Raw genomic sequence first — 16,548 nt, 5'->3', positions numbered from 1 at the left:
AGTGATTTAATTATACAAAAAGGACGGGGGACTGATGAGACTAAAGTAGTTACAAGAAAATACAGTAAAACCAGAGATGTTCTTTTCTTATTTCATCTAAAAATCGTTCCTCTTTTTTCTTTATAATCCTGGACACAGTATCCAGGATTCCGATTTATTTCTCTTAAATTGCTCCTGATTGATTAAATAGACTGTACTCACACTTGAATCCACTTCTAGAAGCTAAATAATTGATTTATTTATCTTAACAACCTTTTTCCCCTTTTTTAATTGTGAGGATTTTTTTGGTCTGTCTGGCATGAAAACCTTTTTTCTTACCAAAAGAAAGATAAGGTAATAATGTTACAGAACTTGCAGCCACATTATTCTGCTATTTTTGTAATATATTCACCATCTTGTCCTATATTCCAAAAATTTAATGTACTTTGTGTTTTGAGTACAAATAACAAATCTCCTGCTTTTGGTGCACTCCAGCCTCTTGTGGCCAGAATGAGTATTACAACTGTAAACACTGGTCTGTGGCAGGAGAAGAAACCCACCTGTTTTCACAGAAAGAAAACAAAAATGTCTGAACCACAGACTAATAAAGCAGGAACAAGAATGGAACTCAGTAGAGCACAGTTCTCCGAGGTAAATTAAGGTGTTTGGAATTTGAATTTGAAGATGCCCAAAAGTCCGCTTGTGAAACCACATTTAAATTCACTAGATCTACAAATATCAGCCCTGGATCTTTGTCATCAAGATCCATCAATTGTTCTCTGACAAATCAATTAAAAGGTTTAAAAATGGTAAAGAGAGTTTAAAACAATCATAAATCCCCAACTAAATGTAATGAACTCTTCCCTGACCGCATCCGTCAAGTTTTTTCAGGAATCCTTTGCATATTTTTGCCTACAAACAAACAAGTCAACAAACAGACAGGAGTGAAAACATAGTTTTCTTGCTGGAGTTCAAAGGTCAGTGGTTTCTGAAGCACCTTCCAACATTATTAACCCTTCTTCCCCCCTGTGACCTCTGACCCTGTGTAGATCAGACCAGGCTGAGGAAGAGCGCCCACCAAGCCACAGTTTGTCCAACTCCAAGCTCGGGCTCCAGGGGCTGGAGGAAGAGGAGGAGGAAGTGGAAGGCGATGATGAGGAGGAAGAAGAAGGCAGCCTGACAGAGAAGTCTCACGACGAGGCGCCTGAGTCACCGTCCCCCGTCACAACAGGAGTGTATGAAGAGGAGGAGGAAGAGGAGGAGTCAGAGACAACCCCACTGGCTATGAGCTATGAACACACTCGCAGGTATTCATCATCTTTTAAACAACACATACAATTCACACTGTACTGAGAGGGACGGAGGTGAAACACAGACTGGACATGTAATTCCCTGTATGGATACCCAAAACTAAAAAGTCCATATTTCACTTTTAGCAAATGTTAGGTCAGATTCTGCTCCTACTTCTTCTTCTTCTCCTCCTATTTTATTCCCTCTATCTGTCTTTCCCTTTTATTAACCACTTTTCTCTTAACTTCTTTCTTTCCTTTTCCTTACCCTCACCATCGCATTAACTCAACATCCATCCTACCTCCACATTTACTTTTCCATCCATCCACCTGTCAACCTATCCATATCGCCACGTTTCTGCCATCCATCCCTCCATCCACCCCCCTGGTGTACAGGTGTATAGAGGAGGAGGGCTCTCTCTTGGACCTGGAGGGTCTGCCCAGCTTTCCCAAGAGCCTGGATGGGCTCCGTAAAGCAGCCAGTGACGAGCAACCCTTTGACGTTAAAGACATATTTAACACTTCACTAGAGTCGGAGGCATTGAAAGAGACATTGTACAGGCAGGCTAAAACCCAGGTATGTGACTGGCTTCTGGATGTCAAATAAAAGGGAGGGACAGGAAAGATGAGACAGAATCATGTACCCGAGAAGCAGCAGCTACAAGTACCTTGTCCTGCCCCCTCTTGTCTTTCCTCTCATTTAACCTTCTAACATCTTCTTTGTTAACTGTTCTTATCTTTTCTATGATATTCAAGAACAGTCTTATGAAAAGTCATCATAATGTTTTGCATCAAGATGTAAGAATATAATTACAAGTTGAGATCTGGGAACATGGAAACATTGCGACAGAAAATCTCAATATTATTATAAAGGTGACGGCTAAAGCCTCAGAAATGAGACCCAGGCTGTATTTAGAGTGGGACTCTGTCAAGCACATATCTCTGCAAAGGCCTAACAGTCGCCTTTAATTTAATCAAGCTTCACTAAATGTCACACACTCATGTCAGTTCTCTAAATATGCAACATTTCTTCATCAAGATCCATGAATTATTTCCTGGGAAATCAAAGAAAATGGCAAAAAGAAAGGCAGTTTTTATGATGTTAAAGAAAGTAAGAAAAAATAAATCCTGGACTGTCAGTTTTTTCAGATCTGCTCCAAAGTTTAATGGGTTCTCTGTTGGCCCCCACCCCATCCCTCCACAAATTTTCATGGAAATTCGGTCAGACGTTTTTGTGTAAATCTACTGACAAACAAACAAAAAAGGCCCAACGGTCCTCTTATGAAACCACATTTCATTCACTCTGGATGATTTATTTTGGATTTGGAAAATTTAATATAATATATAAAAAAACACGACTGCTAAGATCCATTATCATTTGAAATCAAGGGGAAAAAACCCTCTCGCTCCCAATGTTAAAGAAAGTGAAAGAATTTCCTGGATCTACTGCCTGATCCAAATCCAGAATTTTATGGGTTCTTTCCTGACCCACACCACCTCCACCAAGTGTCATGGTAATGCATCCAGTACTTTTTAATACTGCTGACTAACAGGCAGACTCTCAAATCTTCAATAAGTAGTGAGTGATAATAATTCCTGAAATGTCTTGACAGGTAAAAAAGTGGAGAGATGTGACTATCAAACCAGTTTTCTCTTTTTAACTCATCTGTTTTCTCACGCAGGCTTATGCAATGATGCTGTCTCTCTCGGAGAACAACCCTTTGCACGCGCCCTCCCAGAACTCTCTGGACGCTTGGCTGAGCATGGGAGGTGGACCGTCTGAGACGAGCAGCTTTCACCCGCTCAACCACATCTAGACCAGAGAAAGAGAGAGAGAGAGAGAGAGAGAGAGAGAGAAGAGGTGGGAGCGAGAGTGGGAGGAACTTTAAGTTTCGTAAATGGACAGAAACAAGTGGCTGAGTGGACGTGGAGGCCCTGAGAAGAAATCAATGTCATATACATTCAAAATAGAAAAAATGCGTTAGTGCGGATGTCTGTGTTCCTTTGTGTGTTTGTGTGTGTGTGTGTGTGTGTGAGAGAGAGAATGGAAAAAGAGAGGGGGTTGAGAATGGCCCTGGGTGAGGGGTCTCACAAGACTCTGTCATAGAGAAAGCACTGCGAAGCTCCTGTTGATGTGAAGGACATGATGAATGCTTCTCAACAGCATTGAAACTCTGACCTCTTACCCGATCCTCCCCAAGTCCACGAGGCGAGGCTCCTCCGGCAGAGACGCTGCTCGAGGCTCTCGTAAAGACACTTAACGACTAGTAAGTCTCTAAAGTCTGCTACTACAAGCACTGCAGCATCAGCACTGCATTAGCACTGCATGTCCACAGGGTGGTGCTGTTTCACCGGGAACATAGTGGGCGCGTGCACTATTGTCTCCAGGTTCCTCCACCCCTCCCACCCCCACCAATCATGGGTGACTCATTTACTGATCGTGTTTCAATTGTACGTGCAGAATCACCAACAGCACCACACTAAATGTTACTCGAGGAAATGACAGTTGCAGTAGACTGTTTTGATTCCTGATAGATTTTTGATTACGTGGGGAAATGGCGTCCGATGTTTAAATGTGCACAGCAACTGGTGATTTTAATGAGCTGTCATGGGAACACCAGCCATCTAATTGGTTACCCACTTTGATCATGTAGAAAATGAATTCAAATCACACTCGAAAAGAAAACAGAGTAAGTCTCTCTCTGCTTGTTTATTTCATCCTCATTTGTTTTGTTCGATCTTATTTACTTACTTTCCTCTTAGATACCACAGTATTGTTTCTTTGTAGGCACCACAGTGCTAAATTGTTAATATAATTATTTTTAGAGAAGGACCAAAATTGTATGATATTGTCATATGATGTACAAAATAACCTAGATGTCCATAGCAAGAGTGGTATGTGCCAAATAACCCATAGAAAATGTTTTGTTCTCTGACAATCATTTCATGTCCAAGGGGCTTGCATTTGCTGTCATAGTTTGTTTCTTTTGTTTTCTTATTACGCTCTTATGTATCTGATTTCAGAAGTGTGTGTATGTATTTATTTCTGGTTGTTTTATCATGACTGGAGGAGTGAAAATGAAGAAAAGTCATTTTATCCCTCTTTTCTCGTTGCTGAAGGAATGAACGCCGATCACGACGTGGGGGAGATTCTGAATCTCAGCTGCGTTTGATGCGTTAGTGTGCCAAAATGGAAAGAACCCTCAAAATTAACTGTTTTTATTTATAGTGACAGATAGCCGTAGTTAATCGTAGATCCTATTTGGCATTGTAACGTCCTGCAGTGTTTTTTTTTTCTTATTTTAGTTAAACCATTTTAACCCTGAATTTGGTCTTGTTCAAATGAGTTGAAGTATTAGGTGGGGCAGAGTGAGACAACCTTCACTCTGAATGTCATGAATAATTGACGTAAACACAATATTCTATACATAGAATCTGACGCTAGAATTTTCTTTATCCAACAAAAACTCTTTTTTAAAATCATCATCGTGTCCTTTATTACTGTACATGGTCCAAAAGTCACACACAGTCACATCTGCATGAACATCTGCTCATGCAAGAAGGCAGACGAGCTCTCGTGAAACCCCAAAAAACTGAGAGAGTAAACTAAGCCACAGATAGTATTATATTTCTGCTTGTCAGCCCCTCCAACACATGAAATAAAAACTCTGGTTGAGTGTGGACGGGAAAACCGAAACGCTGAATCATGAGTATATTCCCTGTACTTTCTGAGATCTTACAAAAAAAAGGAGGCACTGTGCCACGGAGGTCATGGGTCATTTACTGTAGATAAATGTAGATAGCTGCAGGAGGCAGGGCCGGGTGGGGGTGATTGTTGTTGTTGATTGTTGCCCTGACCCCATCCTGCGTTTACTGGGACTTTGAGAACTTGGCCTGATGCTGTATTGTCAAACTAGCACTTAAATCACGTGGGTCCAAGCCATTCATTGATTAAGGCGTACGTCTCTAGAGCTTAGAACACAGATCAACTCTCTGACTAGTTCCTCTTTCAGTAGAAGAGCTACTTGTGCTCAACATGCAGAGAAAGACAAAAAAATCTTTAACGGAAGCACTGTAATTTTTCTTCACGACAGCAGGTGGCAGTGTGATGCTAGGACTGCTGCATCATCTCATTTTCCTATAGACCGGAGTCTTTTTATAATTCTGCTGGATGAGATCTCATTCATGGTAAACACATAATGTTTTCCAACGTGTGGTTATAAAATGTAAAGACTTGGGTTGCTACGTTTTTTGGTTGACTAGATGTAATAATTCATGTCATGGACTACTGTAATAAGCACGCGCTGTGTAAAGCAAAGGCATCGAAGGCATTGAAGTATTCCATCTTGCCAACTTCAGAAAGTATTCTGGCAGATGGTCGCTGAAATATATTTCAGCATAATAGAACATGGTTGCTGTTTTTCCCCCACTGTTACAGGAGAAGTAAAAATATACATATTGTTTCTTTTTGACTGTATAGTATTTTAAAGAATGAAAAACAATGGTGCATTCGTCTGAAGAAAAAAAAAATCAATGAAAAATATGGGTTTAAATGGATGGTGCTTGTTTTGTTTGGATCTGAGTTGTATATCTCCTCTGTTATGTTTATTGAAAACAAACAAAAAAAAGATATTGTGCATGACGTGTTTAGCAGTCATAATGATGTCCATTTGTGAAATGTGTATCAAATCAAAAAATGAGAAAAAAAGGAAAGAAAAAAATAAATCCGTAGATGCACTTATTGTACATGTGGTTAGGTTTAGTAGGTTTGACTTCAAGTTCTTGACTGCCTTACAGACGTCTGGGCAGGCGGCTCTGAAAGACGTAAGTAAAGACTTGTGGGAGAAGACGTAATGAAAAACAATAAAGGATTGTAGAATAATATTGAACAATTCTGAAATTGCAGTTCTTTTTGATGCTTGTGATTATTGAAGATGTACTTTAGAGAAATTTCATTGAAAAGATATGACTGATGATAATTCTGTAGAATAGCGATGTATACCAAATGTAATCTTTCCAATGCTATGAAGAATTTATACATGAAATTGATATGCAATAAAACCTGTGTGCTTTTTACATGAGGATTCCACTGTGTATTCATGAGCTGAAAGTCGAGCGGTAAACAAAGAACGAATCAATCAAAAAGACAAGTCTGCAAATCAATCGTCGAAATTGTTTATCAAGAAAATTCTAGTTCCAGTTTCTCAAATGTGAGCGTTTCCATATTTTACATTTTAGTCAATCAATACATTTTGTTCTTGGACCATCTATTGGACCAACTAATCTTTTTAAGAGTCACCTTGTTCTCTGGAAAACTGATTTTTGACTTTTTACAATCACATCCATCTTACACACTTAACATTTAACCAAAAATACAAAAAACATTCCCCTGTTGTGATAGATTACTTAAAATTTAAAAAACTGTGTGACCATGTACTGCAATGTAAAATGTAGTGGAGTACAAAGTACAGATATTTGCTAATATATGTAACGGATTAAAAGTAAACAGTACCTGAAAATAAATCTACTCAAGTGAAGTACAGATACATGAAAAATGTACTTCAGTGCAGTAACAAAGTAAAAGAACTTTGTTACATCCCATCACTGGGTTTACTTGATTTTCTTTCAATAAATTATAAATATTTCTTTTTGAAACTAACACATGTTAAAGAAATGTCCCCAAATATCACTGCAATATATTTCTGCTTTTATTCAAATGTTAATATAAAATATGAAATATAAGCTTCAGTTGTAATCATTTTTAGATTTTTCCCTCACATGGTGAAAAGCAGATGACCACTGAAGGTGCTATGGTGATTTCCATTGTCATATATCCTTGAGTTACTCCACTGATTCAAAAACACAACATCCCCGACCTCTAGCAGCAGCGTGGCACCATTAGCAGATTTCTCATAATTGGATGACTGATGCTCATATGCAATACAAATGTTTTGTCCATTTCTGACCAACACGGCACCAGAAGCATGTGAAGGATTTCCTAGTCCACATATGTAGAACTCAAAGTGGTAGGCTCCTTTCACCGGTGCAATGAAAAAACCTGTGGGATATTTGTTTATAGTGAGAAGAGAATTGTAACAGGTCAAAGTCAACATTTCCAAGAATGAAAATTATTTCAGTACCTGTGTTTGGGTTGTAGGCATTTCCAATATTTGTAATGACATGTCTGAAGACCAGATTAGTGAATGAATTAAATGGTCCGATAAATATTTCACCTGAAGTCAACAGAGCGGCGGAGAAGGCCACGCGTTTGACTGAAAAAGAGACAGGTGATCATTTTAGAGCACAGCTGATGTTATACAGAAGTCATATGGTAGCTATTATTATTATTATGAATTTCTAAACTCACAAACCTTCTGTTTCTCTCCTCAGAGCCTCCACCTGGTTTTCTGTCACGTTTGACCTTTGTTTAATGGTGGTCAGTTCTCCTGCCTGTTCTGAAGTGTAATTCATCAACAAATAGGCAATGAGAAATACAGAAAAACAAAGTATTACAAAGTATTTAATCCTAACTTGTTTCCTCCAAATGTTTGCTTTGGAACTACAAACTTAAAACATGTTTCAAATTTTTAACACCATACTGTCCAACTGAGAAACTGAATAACATGCTTTATTAAAATTTGAAATATATATATATACATACACACATGTACCTTTGACTTGTTGCTCTAATTTCTCCAGTTCCGTCAGCTTTGCTGCTTGTGCTAGAAAAAAAAAAATTTATGAGACAAAGTCCTGCCACACATGTCTGAATTTGAAATATATATATATATATATATATATTTGAAATATATATATATACATACACACATGTACCTTTGACTTGTTGCTCTAATTTCTCCAGTTCCCTCAGCTTTGCTGCTTGTAGTAGAAAAAAAATGTAATGAGACAAAGTCCTGCCACACATGTCTGTCCTGTAAATGATGTAAATGATCTTTTACAAGTTTGTGTAAAATCTCCTGTATCAACACCATTGCTCCTCTCACTGCCCCCTGCCTGACTCACTGACCGTCATTCTCTTGCTGTAAGTGCCTCAGCTCCACCCTCTGCTCAGCCAACAAACTGCTCATCTCTCTCAGCACGGCATGGATGTCTTGTGGGCAGAGTTTTTGTTGTTGTTGTTGTTGTTGTTGTTGTTGTTGTTGAGATCCATTTGCAGGTTGCCTCGCCTGGTTGTCAATTGGCTTTCCAAGAGGAGTAATCTCATTGTCAGACTCTGGTTGAGGAAGAGCTGTGGAGTGAGAGCAGATCAGCAGCAACAGTGGAAAAAACATTGTCACCTCCATCCTCAGACTGGCAGAGCGTCCAGTTCAGCTTTGTAGCATCTGTACTAATCCCATCCTTAAATAATGTCCTATCCTGATCAATCATTGCCAGAAGTTGTTTATCAGAAACACGTGAAGGTGATTAAACTTCTTATTTATATATAACACAGCACATAAATGGAAATAATTCACCTGTGATGTAGAGGCCAAATCCTTTGAATCCAAAGTTCATTCAAATTCTAACTGAGCATATTTTCTATGTTGTGAGGGCCTAAGATATCTCACTGTGTAACTTTAGAGTTTGGAAATACAATACAAAAGGTCATTGATTGATCTAGATCAGGGGTCACTAACACGGGGCCCACAGGCACCAGTTAGCCCCCAAGGACCACATGAGTAGCCCACAGGCCTGTTGCATCTAAAATTTGATATGCGTTTCTAATTAAATTTAATTATTTATTTTTTATACTGTCAAATTTGTATTCCCATATTGAAGTTGACTATTGACTATGATTTGTTAAAAGAGTTTGTCAGTGGCTAGTGAAAATGAGACATTTTTCATGAAATGTTGTAGAAGTGATCATCTTAAAATTTAAACAATTGCTGAGATTAATAGGAATAGAGTGTTGAATATTGATATTATCTGTTTCCCACTTTGTTTCGTCATTGTTGATAATTATTGTGAGAAATCATTAACGTGATCAGTGTCTTCCCATAGATCATTTATCATTAATAATAATATCTAACTAAAGGCAAACTGAGCAAATTTGTTATTTCAGAAGAGTTTATCAAACTGGTAGCCCTTCATATGACTCAGTACCCCTGGAGTAGCTCTCAGTTTCAAAAAGGTTGGTGACCCCTGATCTAGATAAACCAACCCTCTAGAGAAAACAAAGTTCTGAGCATAATAAAGATAATTGTTATCTCTCTGATTCCTCAGTAAATCGATCAGGGGGATAAAGTCTAGTTTTTCAAAGGCAACAACACAATGCTACAAAAAAACCTAGTGGAGGCTGCAGCACTCACGTGTACAATTGATCTGATCTGACACTCATTTGTCCGCACTGACATGAGCAAGTCTAATATCTGGTGCAATAAATGCAGGTTGCATTGGCCATTGTTGAAAACCTGGTCTATAGATGGTGTTCTTAGCTGCACTCTAACCCAAACCCTGTCATGACCACATCACCACAACCATTGCAAAAGGTAATTTATTACACAGCTGAAAGAAACCAGAGCAAAAACGGGGAACTCCTATTGGCTTGCTTCCCCAAACACAACCACTGTTTAAATAATTTCCTTTCTAATCATATATAATCCAATGAAGACGGAGACCACCGCTGATTTGATTCAACTTACGTGTGTAGTCTGTATCAACACCTCAAATAGCATTTTACTGTGTGCCACAAAGAACCTGTGTGTCCAAAAACGATTTAATACATATAGAACATTTCCTCATTATGACAAGATTGACCACTGTGATTTATTTTGGTTTAAACACAGACTCCTTCCTGCTCTTCTAAAAACCAAGTACAGTCTGTGCCAAATGTATTTCAATCTGCATCTGAAAATAGTCCCTTCCAAATATACTGAGCTCAGCTGGTGTATTATTTGTTTTAGTCTTTTCTAATGTGTACATGTATGCAGTGCATGTCTTATCTGTGTCTGTCATTTTGTTATCAGCCCCTCAGAGATAAAGAGCAATAACTTGTCTCTAAACAATGATATTATTACTGGAGTTTGTGAATGATCAACATAGGCTTGGAAATGATCAAAGCTATCCACAGTCATGAGCGGTTGCTGGTGGTCAGGCCTTTGATCAGAGCATGTTAACTTTATCAAATCCACATGAATGTCATGATGTAGAGACGTCCCAACTGGTCGAATCGAAAGCACTGACCCTGGTCAAAGAGGGTTTAAAACATTGGGTGGCGTTATGAGCCAAGTTCAGCTCATAAATCTAGATAAATAAATAAATATTTTTTATAAATGTGATAATAAAACCAGCATTAATTTGTTTTCGCAAAGAACAGTCATATATGTTGGTTTACGGCTGAAATCTCTTTAATAATCACAACCTTTGTCTATTTCAAAATATCGTAAACTCTTAAAGGTACAGTGTGTAGAATTTTGTGATATCTAGTGTTAAAATTGCTTGTTGCAGCTGATCACCCCTCACCTCACCCTCTCCTTCCAAACATGAAAAATAAACTGTGGTAGCCTTTAATTGTCATAAAAACTCAAAAGGTGTTTAGTTTGTCCAGTCTGGACTAATGTAAAAAACATGGCGGCCGCCGTAGAGAGGGTCCCCTCGATATAAATATAAAGTATTTGACTATAAAGAGCCTTTTCTGGTGTAAAGAAAACTACAATTCATATAATTTAGATGAAACGAACTATTGAAAACATCATGAGGATTATTCTACATTAAATATCTGCCAATAGACCCCTTTCACCTAAATCTTACACACTGGACCTTTAAAGGTTCAGTGTGTAGAATTTAGTGACATCTAGTGGTGAAGTTGCATGTTGCCACTTACTGTAACACCCCTCACTTCACCCTCCCCTTACAAACATGATAGAGAACCCGTGGAAACTTTCAGTTGTTTTAAAAACTCAAAAGGTGTTTATAGTTTGTCCAGTCGGGGTTACTGTAAAAAACATGGCGGCCTCCGTAGAGAGGACCCCCTCCTGATGTACATATAAAGTATTTAAAAATAAAGGGCCCATTCAAATGTAAAGAAATCAACGATTCATATTAAGATGAAACACATGAATGAAAATATCACTAGGATTATTTTGTATTTAATTTCTGCCAATAGATCCCTTTCACCTAAATCTTAAACCCTGGACCTTTAATACAATATGCTTTGCAGGCTGCCAGGTTTAGAATAAAAGACTTTCCTTCAGTTTACTACTTTAGGGCCATTTCTATCACCTCATGGGAAATGATCAGGGGCTTCAAGGACGTTAAATACCACATGCCAGAATTTAGATTACAAGCAAACTCACAGTAAAAAAAACTCTTCAGTCTTTAAGCTGAATTCAAATTCTTTGAAAGTGGTTGAAAAAATCTGTTGTGCACAAAGACTGCATAAAGTGTGCATTAGCCCCATAATTCAAAGTGTTAATTCACATTAGAGCCAATGCAAACAAACAGGCCAGTAACAATAAGAAAATCACGTTATTCAGATGCTCATCAGCGAACTTTCGCCTGGTTTGAGATGATCTAATGATCATGGGTCAGATAATTGTGAAACAATCGCCTTCATCCACTGAGAGACGCCAGATTTCTGGGTTTATATCATAGACTGTATATAAAGAGGTTTATATACGTGATGTCCCTTTAAGGAGGGGAAGTGAAGCAAGAGGCTCCACTTCCTCGTAGCCCTCACAATCAAAACATTGGTGCGCAATGGGCGAGTCTGCATCCTGGGATGGACATTTTCTGATCTAACACCTCGTCGGGAAGCTCCTCGTCGAACAGCCACTTGCTGCACCGCCATGCTGCAGCTCAACGACTCGATGGACCCGGAGAGCCCCGGCGCTGCCATCCTCCACCCCGGGGAGACCGAGGAGGGGGTGGAGGTCGCCTTCACGCCGCCGGAGGCCGACCGAAGCCTGGGACACGGAGCCTCCGTGGCCTGCTGCCCCCCGCTGCAGACGCTCACACCTTTCATCGTGCACAACCCCACGGTGCAGGCGAAAGTGAAGGACTACTTCGTGTTCAGGGTGAGTTGCTCGCACTTATATTTAGATGTGCATGTAAGCCACCAAATGCTTTTTAGAGGTGCTTGTGGTAAATGGACACAACCGACATGTAAAGCGTTACAGTGTGGATCTATGGACACCGCAGGGGTGAGGGGACACTGTCCTCAGTGTTATGATGCTGTTGTGTGATGCTGATCTCAGCCAGGTACCATCGAGCAGGCTGTGAGCGACATCAGGACCGTGGCACTGCCCTCTGAGGATGGAGAGGTGCTCAGTGTGTGGCTGCTGGCAGAGTAAGTATCCCAGCAGCATGTGACTGAAACATCAGGCATCTGTATGTAGAGCTGCTGTGTGCTCCAGGGTTTATTGTAAAAATATACCCAGTCACTTCAGCTGGACATTCACTGAGGCTACTAACTGATTTATTACTGTTTCACTCCTCATCTTGAGGTTATTATTCTATAACTGTTAAATAATTGTGCCATTCAGTAATGTCCAAATCATTAAGACATGGTTTTATATTGTGCTAAATTGTCAACTGTTTTCTGTGGGACAGAGTCGACCACTGGAACAATGAGAAGGAGAGACTTGTGCTGATAACTGACAGGTGAGTTAACAAAGTGTGTAGTTCAGAGGCTCAAATTTAGAAGAAATGAAACCACATTGCGTGTGGCACAATTCGTCATCTTTTGGTTGTTCGGGCAGGTCACTGCTGGTGTGCAAGTACGACTTCATCAACCTGTTGTGTCAGCAGGTCGTCAGGATCTCTCTCAACGCTGTCGACACCCTCTCAGTCGGAGAATTTGAGTTTCCCCCCAAATCCCTGACCAAGTAAGACATGCAAGTCTGCCAAAATCAAATTGGTATTCATTATATTTAAGTCATATGAGATAGACTCCACTCATGCAAGTGGCATGTATAATAAGGTGAGATATTGCAGCTTTGATGTGTTAAAGTTATTTTAAGCAGTCCATGTGTGGTATTATTGGTAATATTATTTTGTATATATTGTCAATTAATAGCTGATTGAAAAATGTATCACTTATAGAAACGTTTAGAAAACTAGAATGGCACTCAGTAGAGCGTATACCTCTGCCAAGGCCTAAACAACCTGCACCAAAATACACACATTTACATAAATCACTTCCCTAAATTTGCCCTATTTTTAAGCTTTGTCTGGCAATGTTAAAGAAAGTAATAAGAATTACCTACTGCACCTACTGATCTGAATCTGCACCCAGATTTAATGGGTTCTTCCTCGACCCATACTGCATCCTTCCACCAAGTTTCATGGTAATCCATACCACAGTTGTTGCATATTCTTGCTTAAAAAAAAAACAACAAAAAACCTCCTCAAAGGTTAAGATGTGCAGTAAAGACTATGAGGAGATAAAAAACAAAAAGATTGAATCCACAGAGAGGTGCATTGTCGCCCTCGTAACTGGTTGATCCAATTTTTGTCACTCAAACACTGCCATTTTTGTTTTTTGTTTTTACAGGAGAGAGGGTTATGGGATTCGCGTGCAGTGGGACAAACGTCCTCGGGCTTCGTTCTTTAACCGCTGGAACCCCTGGTCCACAGACATGCCCTACGCCACCTTCACGGAGCACCCCATGTCCCATGCTGATGAGAAGGTCGCCTCTCTGTGCCAGGTATAATCTCTTAACTACTACTACTGAGACTAAAAATGCATTTTGAGGTGTTAATCTAATGCATTATAGATTATTTGAGGATTCAAAGGTCAAAATATGACATGCTATTTTTCTGTGTTGACCTTATTTTACGAGACAAACAATGGTGACCACTGGTGCCGCAGTTCATTCAGGCACAGAGAGCGGCCAACACAGCTCTAGCAGTTACAGTCCAACTGAAAACAATGGGCTGATGCAGCCTCACAGATGAAACTCATGCCTTGAGAGAAAGCTACTTATTCATACATTTTAATGTCAGTGAAGTCCTGACTTTATTTATGAACAGTTATTTTCGAAGCTGCTTGTTTTTTCTTACTTGTTGTCATGGCAACATCTGCACCTGGGGCTGTTTTCTGGGGGTATGACTACATTTTCTCATTCAGAGCCTTTTGCATTGCTGCATGTAGTAAACAGGCTTTACTTTGCTGTAAAGTCTCAATCACATCCATTATTCGACACGTTACAAAAATATTTTAAAAAAATCTTAATTGATTGCAAGTTTTTTTTTTGAACAGCTCATGTTGTTTTTCTTCTTTGCAAAGTTGGACAATTTCAGGACCCAGCTAGTACAGGCAGTGAAGAAAGCCCATAAGGAGCACCCCATCCCTGGTCGGGCTAACGGCGTCCTTATCCTGGAAAGACCCCTGCTCATTGAGACTTATCTAGGCATTATGTCCTTCATCAACAATGAGGCCAAGTTGGGCTACTCCATGACCCGAGGCAAGATCGGCTTCTAAAAGCTGCAATTTCTCCAAATTATAAAAAATCGTTCAAACCCATGTGTCTGTGTTACACTGCACTGTCTGAGAGAATCTGTCGCTCCACTGCAGTGTAAAGAGCAAACAATCTGTGTGTGTGTAGGTTGGGCCCATGAGATTTGCAGAACTCCTTATGTTGGTGTCACAGACAAGAGGTCAGCCTAATGTAGGTAAATGATGTGCAGCACTGCATGGACTGTCTACTCATTTGTTTTTAGTCGCTACAGTTCCCTTCTATAACGGAGCTGCTCACACATCCAACATCAGCAGTGAAATCGAGGGCGATAAGTTGGAAAGAGGAGACAGCACTTGCATCAGTTTATCACCTCGGCTCTTGTTCTAGATTGAGCTTCATGCTGCCTCATGCTCCTTGTTTAACCACTCACTGACAGACTGTGTTATTACGATGGTTAGATTTTGGTAGAAGAGTACTGGCATCAGGGATAAAGGTTAGCTTTGTTAAGAAAGAAAAAAAGCCACAAAGAAGAGAGCAGTCAAAGTAAAACATCAGTCAAGAATATTTTCCACATTTGCTACATTGCTCTGGGGTTATTATGGAGAACTGTATTATTCCAATCATACAGCCATAGCGTAGCTTCTTGGAAAGGAGCAGCAGCTGATGGATTGTGTATAAAGGTCTTGTCACATGATTATTGTAATAAATGTTACTAATATGGAAACTGTTCAAAGATCTGCACTTCCACACTGAAGAGCTCCAAGTTACACATTTAAGAATTAATGAAACATGTTCTGTAGAAATGATGAATCACCTTCCCCTCTTGAATTGGTCAGAGTGAGCGTCTTTACGCCACCATGTTACATTTGCCTGAATTATGTCTTTGCTCAGACTAGGGAGCTGCTGTACCTCTTGATGAGCTGCACTAGCTATTATAGCTCAAATGTTCTTGTATGTTACAAATGTTTTATGCAAAACAAACTTGTAAACATGTCTTTGTGTTTGTAAGTTGTCTTCATGGTTCTTCAACATGCAAGATGCATTAACGTCTGCAGTGAGAATAATGTTAGAAAATGAATTACATGCAAATAGAGCTTCGTATCAGTTACTTAACTACACGTTGTGTTTCTTGTTAATAGGATTTAGGTGATTTTTCTTTCTTAAGCTGCACCCTATAGTACATCTTTGTGCTACCAAAGGTAACAGACCATATTTTCATGCTCAACAATGCCAATGATTTTTTGTGTCCCAAAATGCCTTTCTCTGGTCTTAACTTGTGCATGTGTCTTGCACGTTGAGTTTGCATGACAGATGTTTTTTTTAAAGGATTATCCAAAATGAAATTTGTAAATACTAATAAGATTTTATTTATGTGCAGTTATGTTAATGTTAATACATGAGCAATTAATATTTCATTGCCAGTTCTGAAGAGTTTTCTTTACGGATTTTGAGAGGGATTAACTTATTGTCACAAACATGAGGAGAGTTACTTTTTGTCCTAGATATTTGTAGCACAGTCGGCACAATGGACAAGAGTAAATGTTCTTATCGGGGCCTCAGCTCTGTTTGTTGTAAAGAAGTGCATTTACATTGAGTTCTTATTGCAACAATGTGATTACAGTTCAAGAGGCTGTCCAGAGTTGGCTTTTATAAATGGAACAGCATTCAGACAGATGAGGCCTTGAAGCCAAGTAATACGGTCATAATATATTTAGTCCTGCCTGTTTATATGATGTTTGGACTCTTGCTGGCATTTCAGTTTGGTCATAGCGGGTAACAAAAATTTAATTTTACCGGTAGTGATGCAGTATTTGCAGATTAAAGATTGTGTAACTCATGTCATAAAAAACTGCTTTAAAATGACGCATTGAAAAACCTGT

General features: G+C 39.3%; 3 protein-coding genes across 12 annotated transcripts in view; 2 read left to right on the top strand and 1 right to left on the bottom strand.

The window, feature by feature from the left end:
• The window catches only part of prdm16 (PR domain containing 16), a 177,544-nt gene extending 171,200 nt beyond the window's left edge, over positions 1 to 6,344 (top strand). For 7 of the 9 annotated variants that reach the window (XM_069526109.1, XM_069526105.1, XM_069526103.1 and 4 more), the window contains 3 exons: positions 1,029 to 1,286; positions 1,665 to 1,845; positions 2,951 to 6,344. In XM_069526109.1, the coding sequence (XP_069382210.1) occupies positions 1,029 to 1,286; positions 1,665 to 1,845; positions 2,951 to 3,085 (574 nt within the window). In that variant the 3' untranslated portion in view covers positions 3,086 to 6,344. The remainder of the gene's footprint in view (positions 1 to 1,028; positions 1,287 to 1,664; positions 1,846 to 2,950) is intronic. The other 2 variants (XM_069526107.1, XM_069526106.1) reach the window with 1 other exon arrangement.
• An 87-nt stretch (positions 6,345 to 6,431) lies between these two features.
• Positions 6,432 to 11,833, bottom strand: LOC138410441 (uncharacterized). Of its 2 annotated transcripts, none has more exons than XM_069526114.1 (6): positions 8,296 to 11,833; positions 8,103 to 8,144; positions 7,940 to 7,981; positions 7,640 to 7,723; positions 7,409 to 7,540; positions 6,432 to 7,326 (listed from the first exon to the last, which is right to left on the bottom strand). In XM_069526114.1, exons 1-6 carry the CDS (start codon positions 8,570 to 8,572, stop codon positions 7,043 to 7,045), a joined length of 861 nt encoding a protein of 286 aa, XP_069382215.1. In that variant the 5' UTR covers positions 8,573 to 11,833; the 3' UTR covers positions 6,432 to 7,042. The 2 variants fall into 2 exon arrangements, with proteins under 2 accessions (XP_069382215.1, XP_069382214.1); XM_069526113.1 differs by having other exon boundaries at positions 7,940 to 7,990; positions 8,296 to 11,831.
• Positions 11,834 to 11,881: 48 nt separating this feature from the next.
• On the top strand, positions 11,882 to 16,543 carry tprg1l (tumor protein p63 regulated 1-like). Its single transcript, XM_020088769.2, has 6 exons — positions 11,882 to 12,283; positions 12,464 to 12,555; positions 12,819 to 12,869; positions 12,968 to 13,093; positions 13,762 to 13,915; positions 14,497 to 16,543. Exons 1-6 carry the CDS (start codon positions 12,056 to 12,058, stop codon positions 14,689 to 14,691), a joined length of 846 nt encoding a protein of 281 aa, XP_019944328.1. The 5' UTR covers positions 11,882 to 12,055; the 3' UTR covers positions 14,692 to 16,543.
• Positions 16,544 to 16,548: the final 5 nt, after the last annotated feature.

This window comes from Paralichthys olivaceus, chromosome 6, assembly GCF_024713975.1.
Source record: "Paralichthys olivaceus isolate ysfri-2021 chromosome 6, ASM2471397v2, whole genome shotgun sequence".
Lineage (NCBI taxonomy): Eukaryota > Metazoa > Chordata > Actinopteri > Pleuronectiformes > Paralichthyidae > Paralichthys > Paralichthys olivaceus.
The sequence above is the reverse complement of the archived record's forward strand: the minus strand, read 5'-3'. Positions and strand labels throughout refer to the sequence as shown.

Coding starts and splice junctions, on each gene's coding strand:
- LOC138410441 (XM_069526113.1), bottom strand. CDS start 8,572: ATGGAGGTGACAATGTTTTTTCCACTGTTGCTGCTGATCTGCTCTCAC. Junction 7,991..8,102: donor ATTAGAGCAACAAGTCAAAG/GTACATGTGTGT, acceptor TTTTTTTTCTAG/CACAAGCAGCAAAGCTGACG. Junction 7,541..7,639: donor TCTGAGGAGAGAAACAGAAG/GTTTGTGAGTTT, acceptor TCTCTTTTTCAG/TCAAACGCGTGGCCTTCTCC.
- tprg1l (XM_020088769.2), top strand. CDS start 12,056: ATGCTGCAGCTCAACGACTCGATGGACCCGGAGAGCCCCGGCGCTGCC. Junction 12,870..12,967: donor CTTGTGCTGATAACTGACAG/GTGAGTTAACAA, acceptor TTGTTCGGGCAG/GTCACTGCTGGTGTGCAAGT. Junction 13,094..13,761: donor CCCCCCAAATCCCTGACCAA/GTAAGACATGCA, acceptor TTGTTTTTACAG/GAGAGAGGGTTATGGGATTC.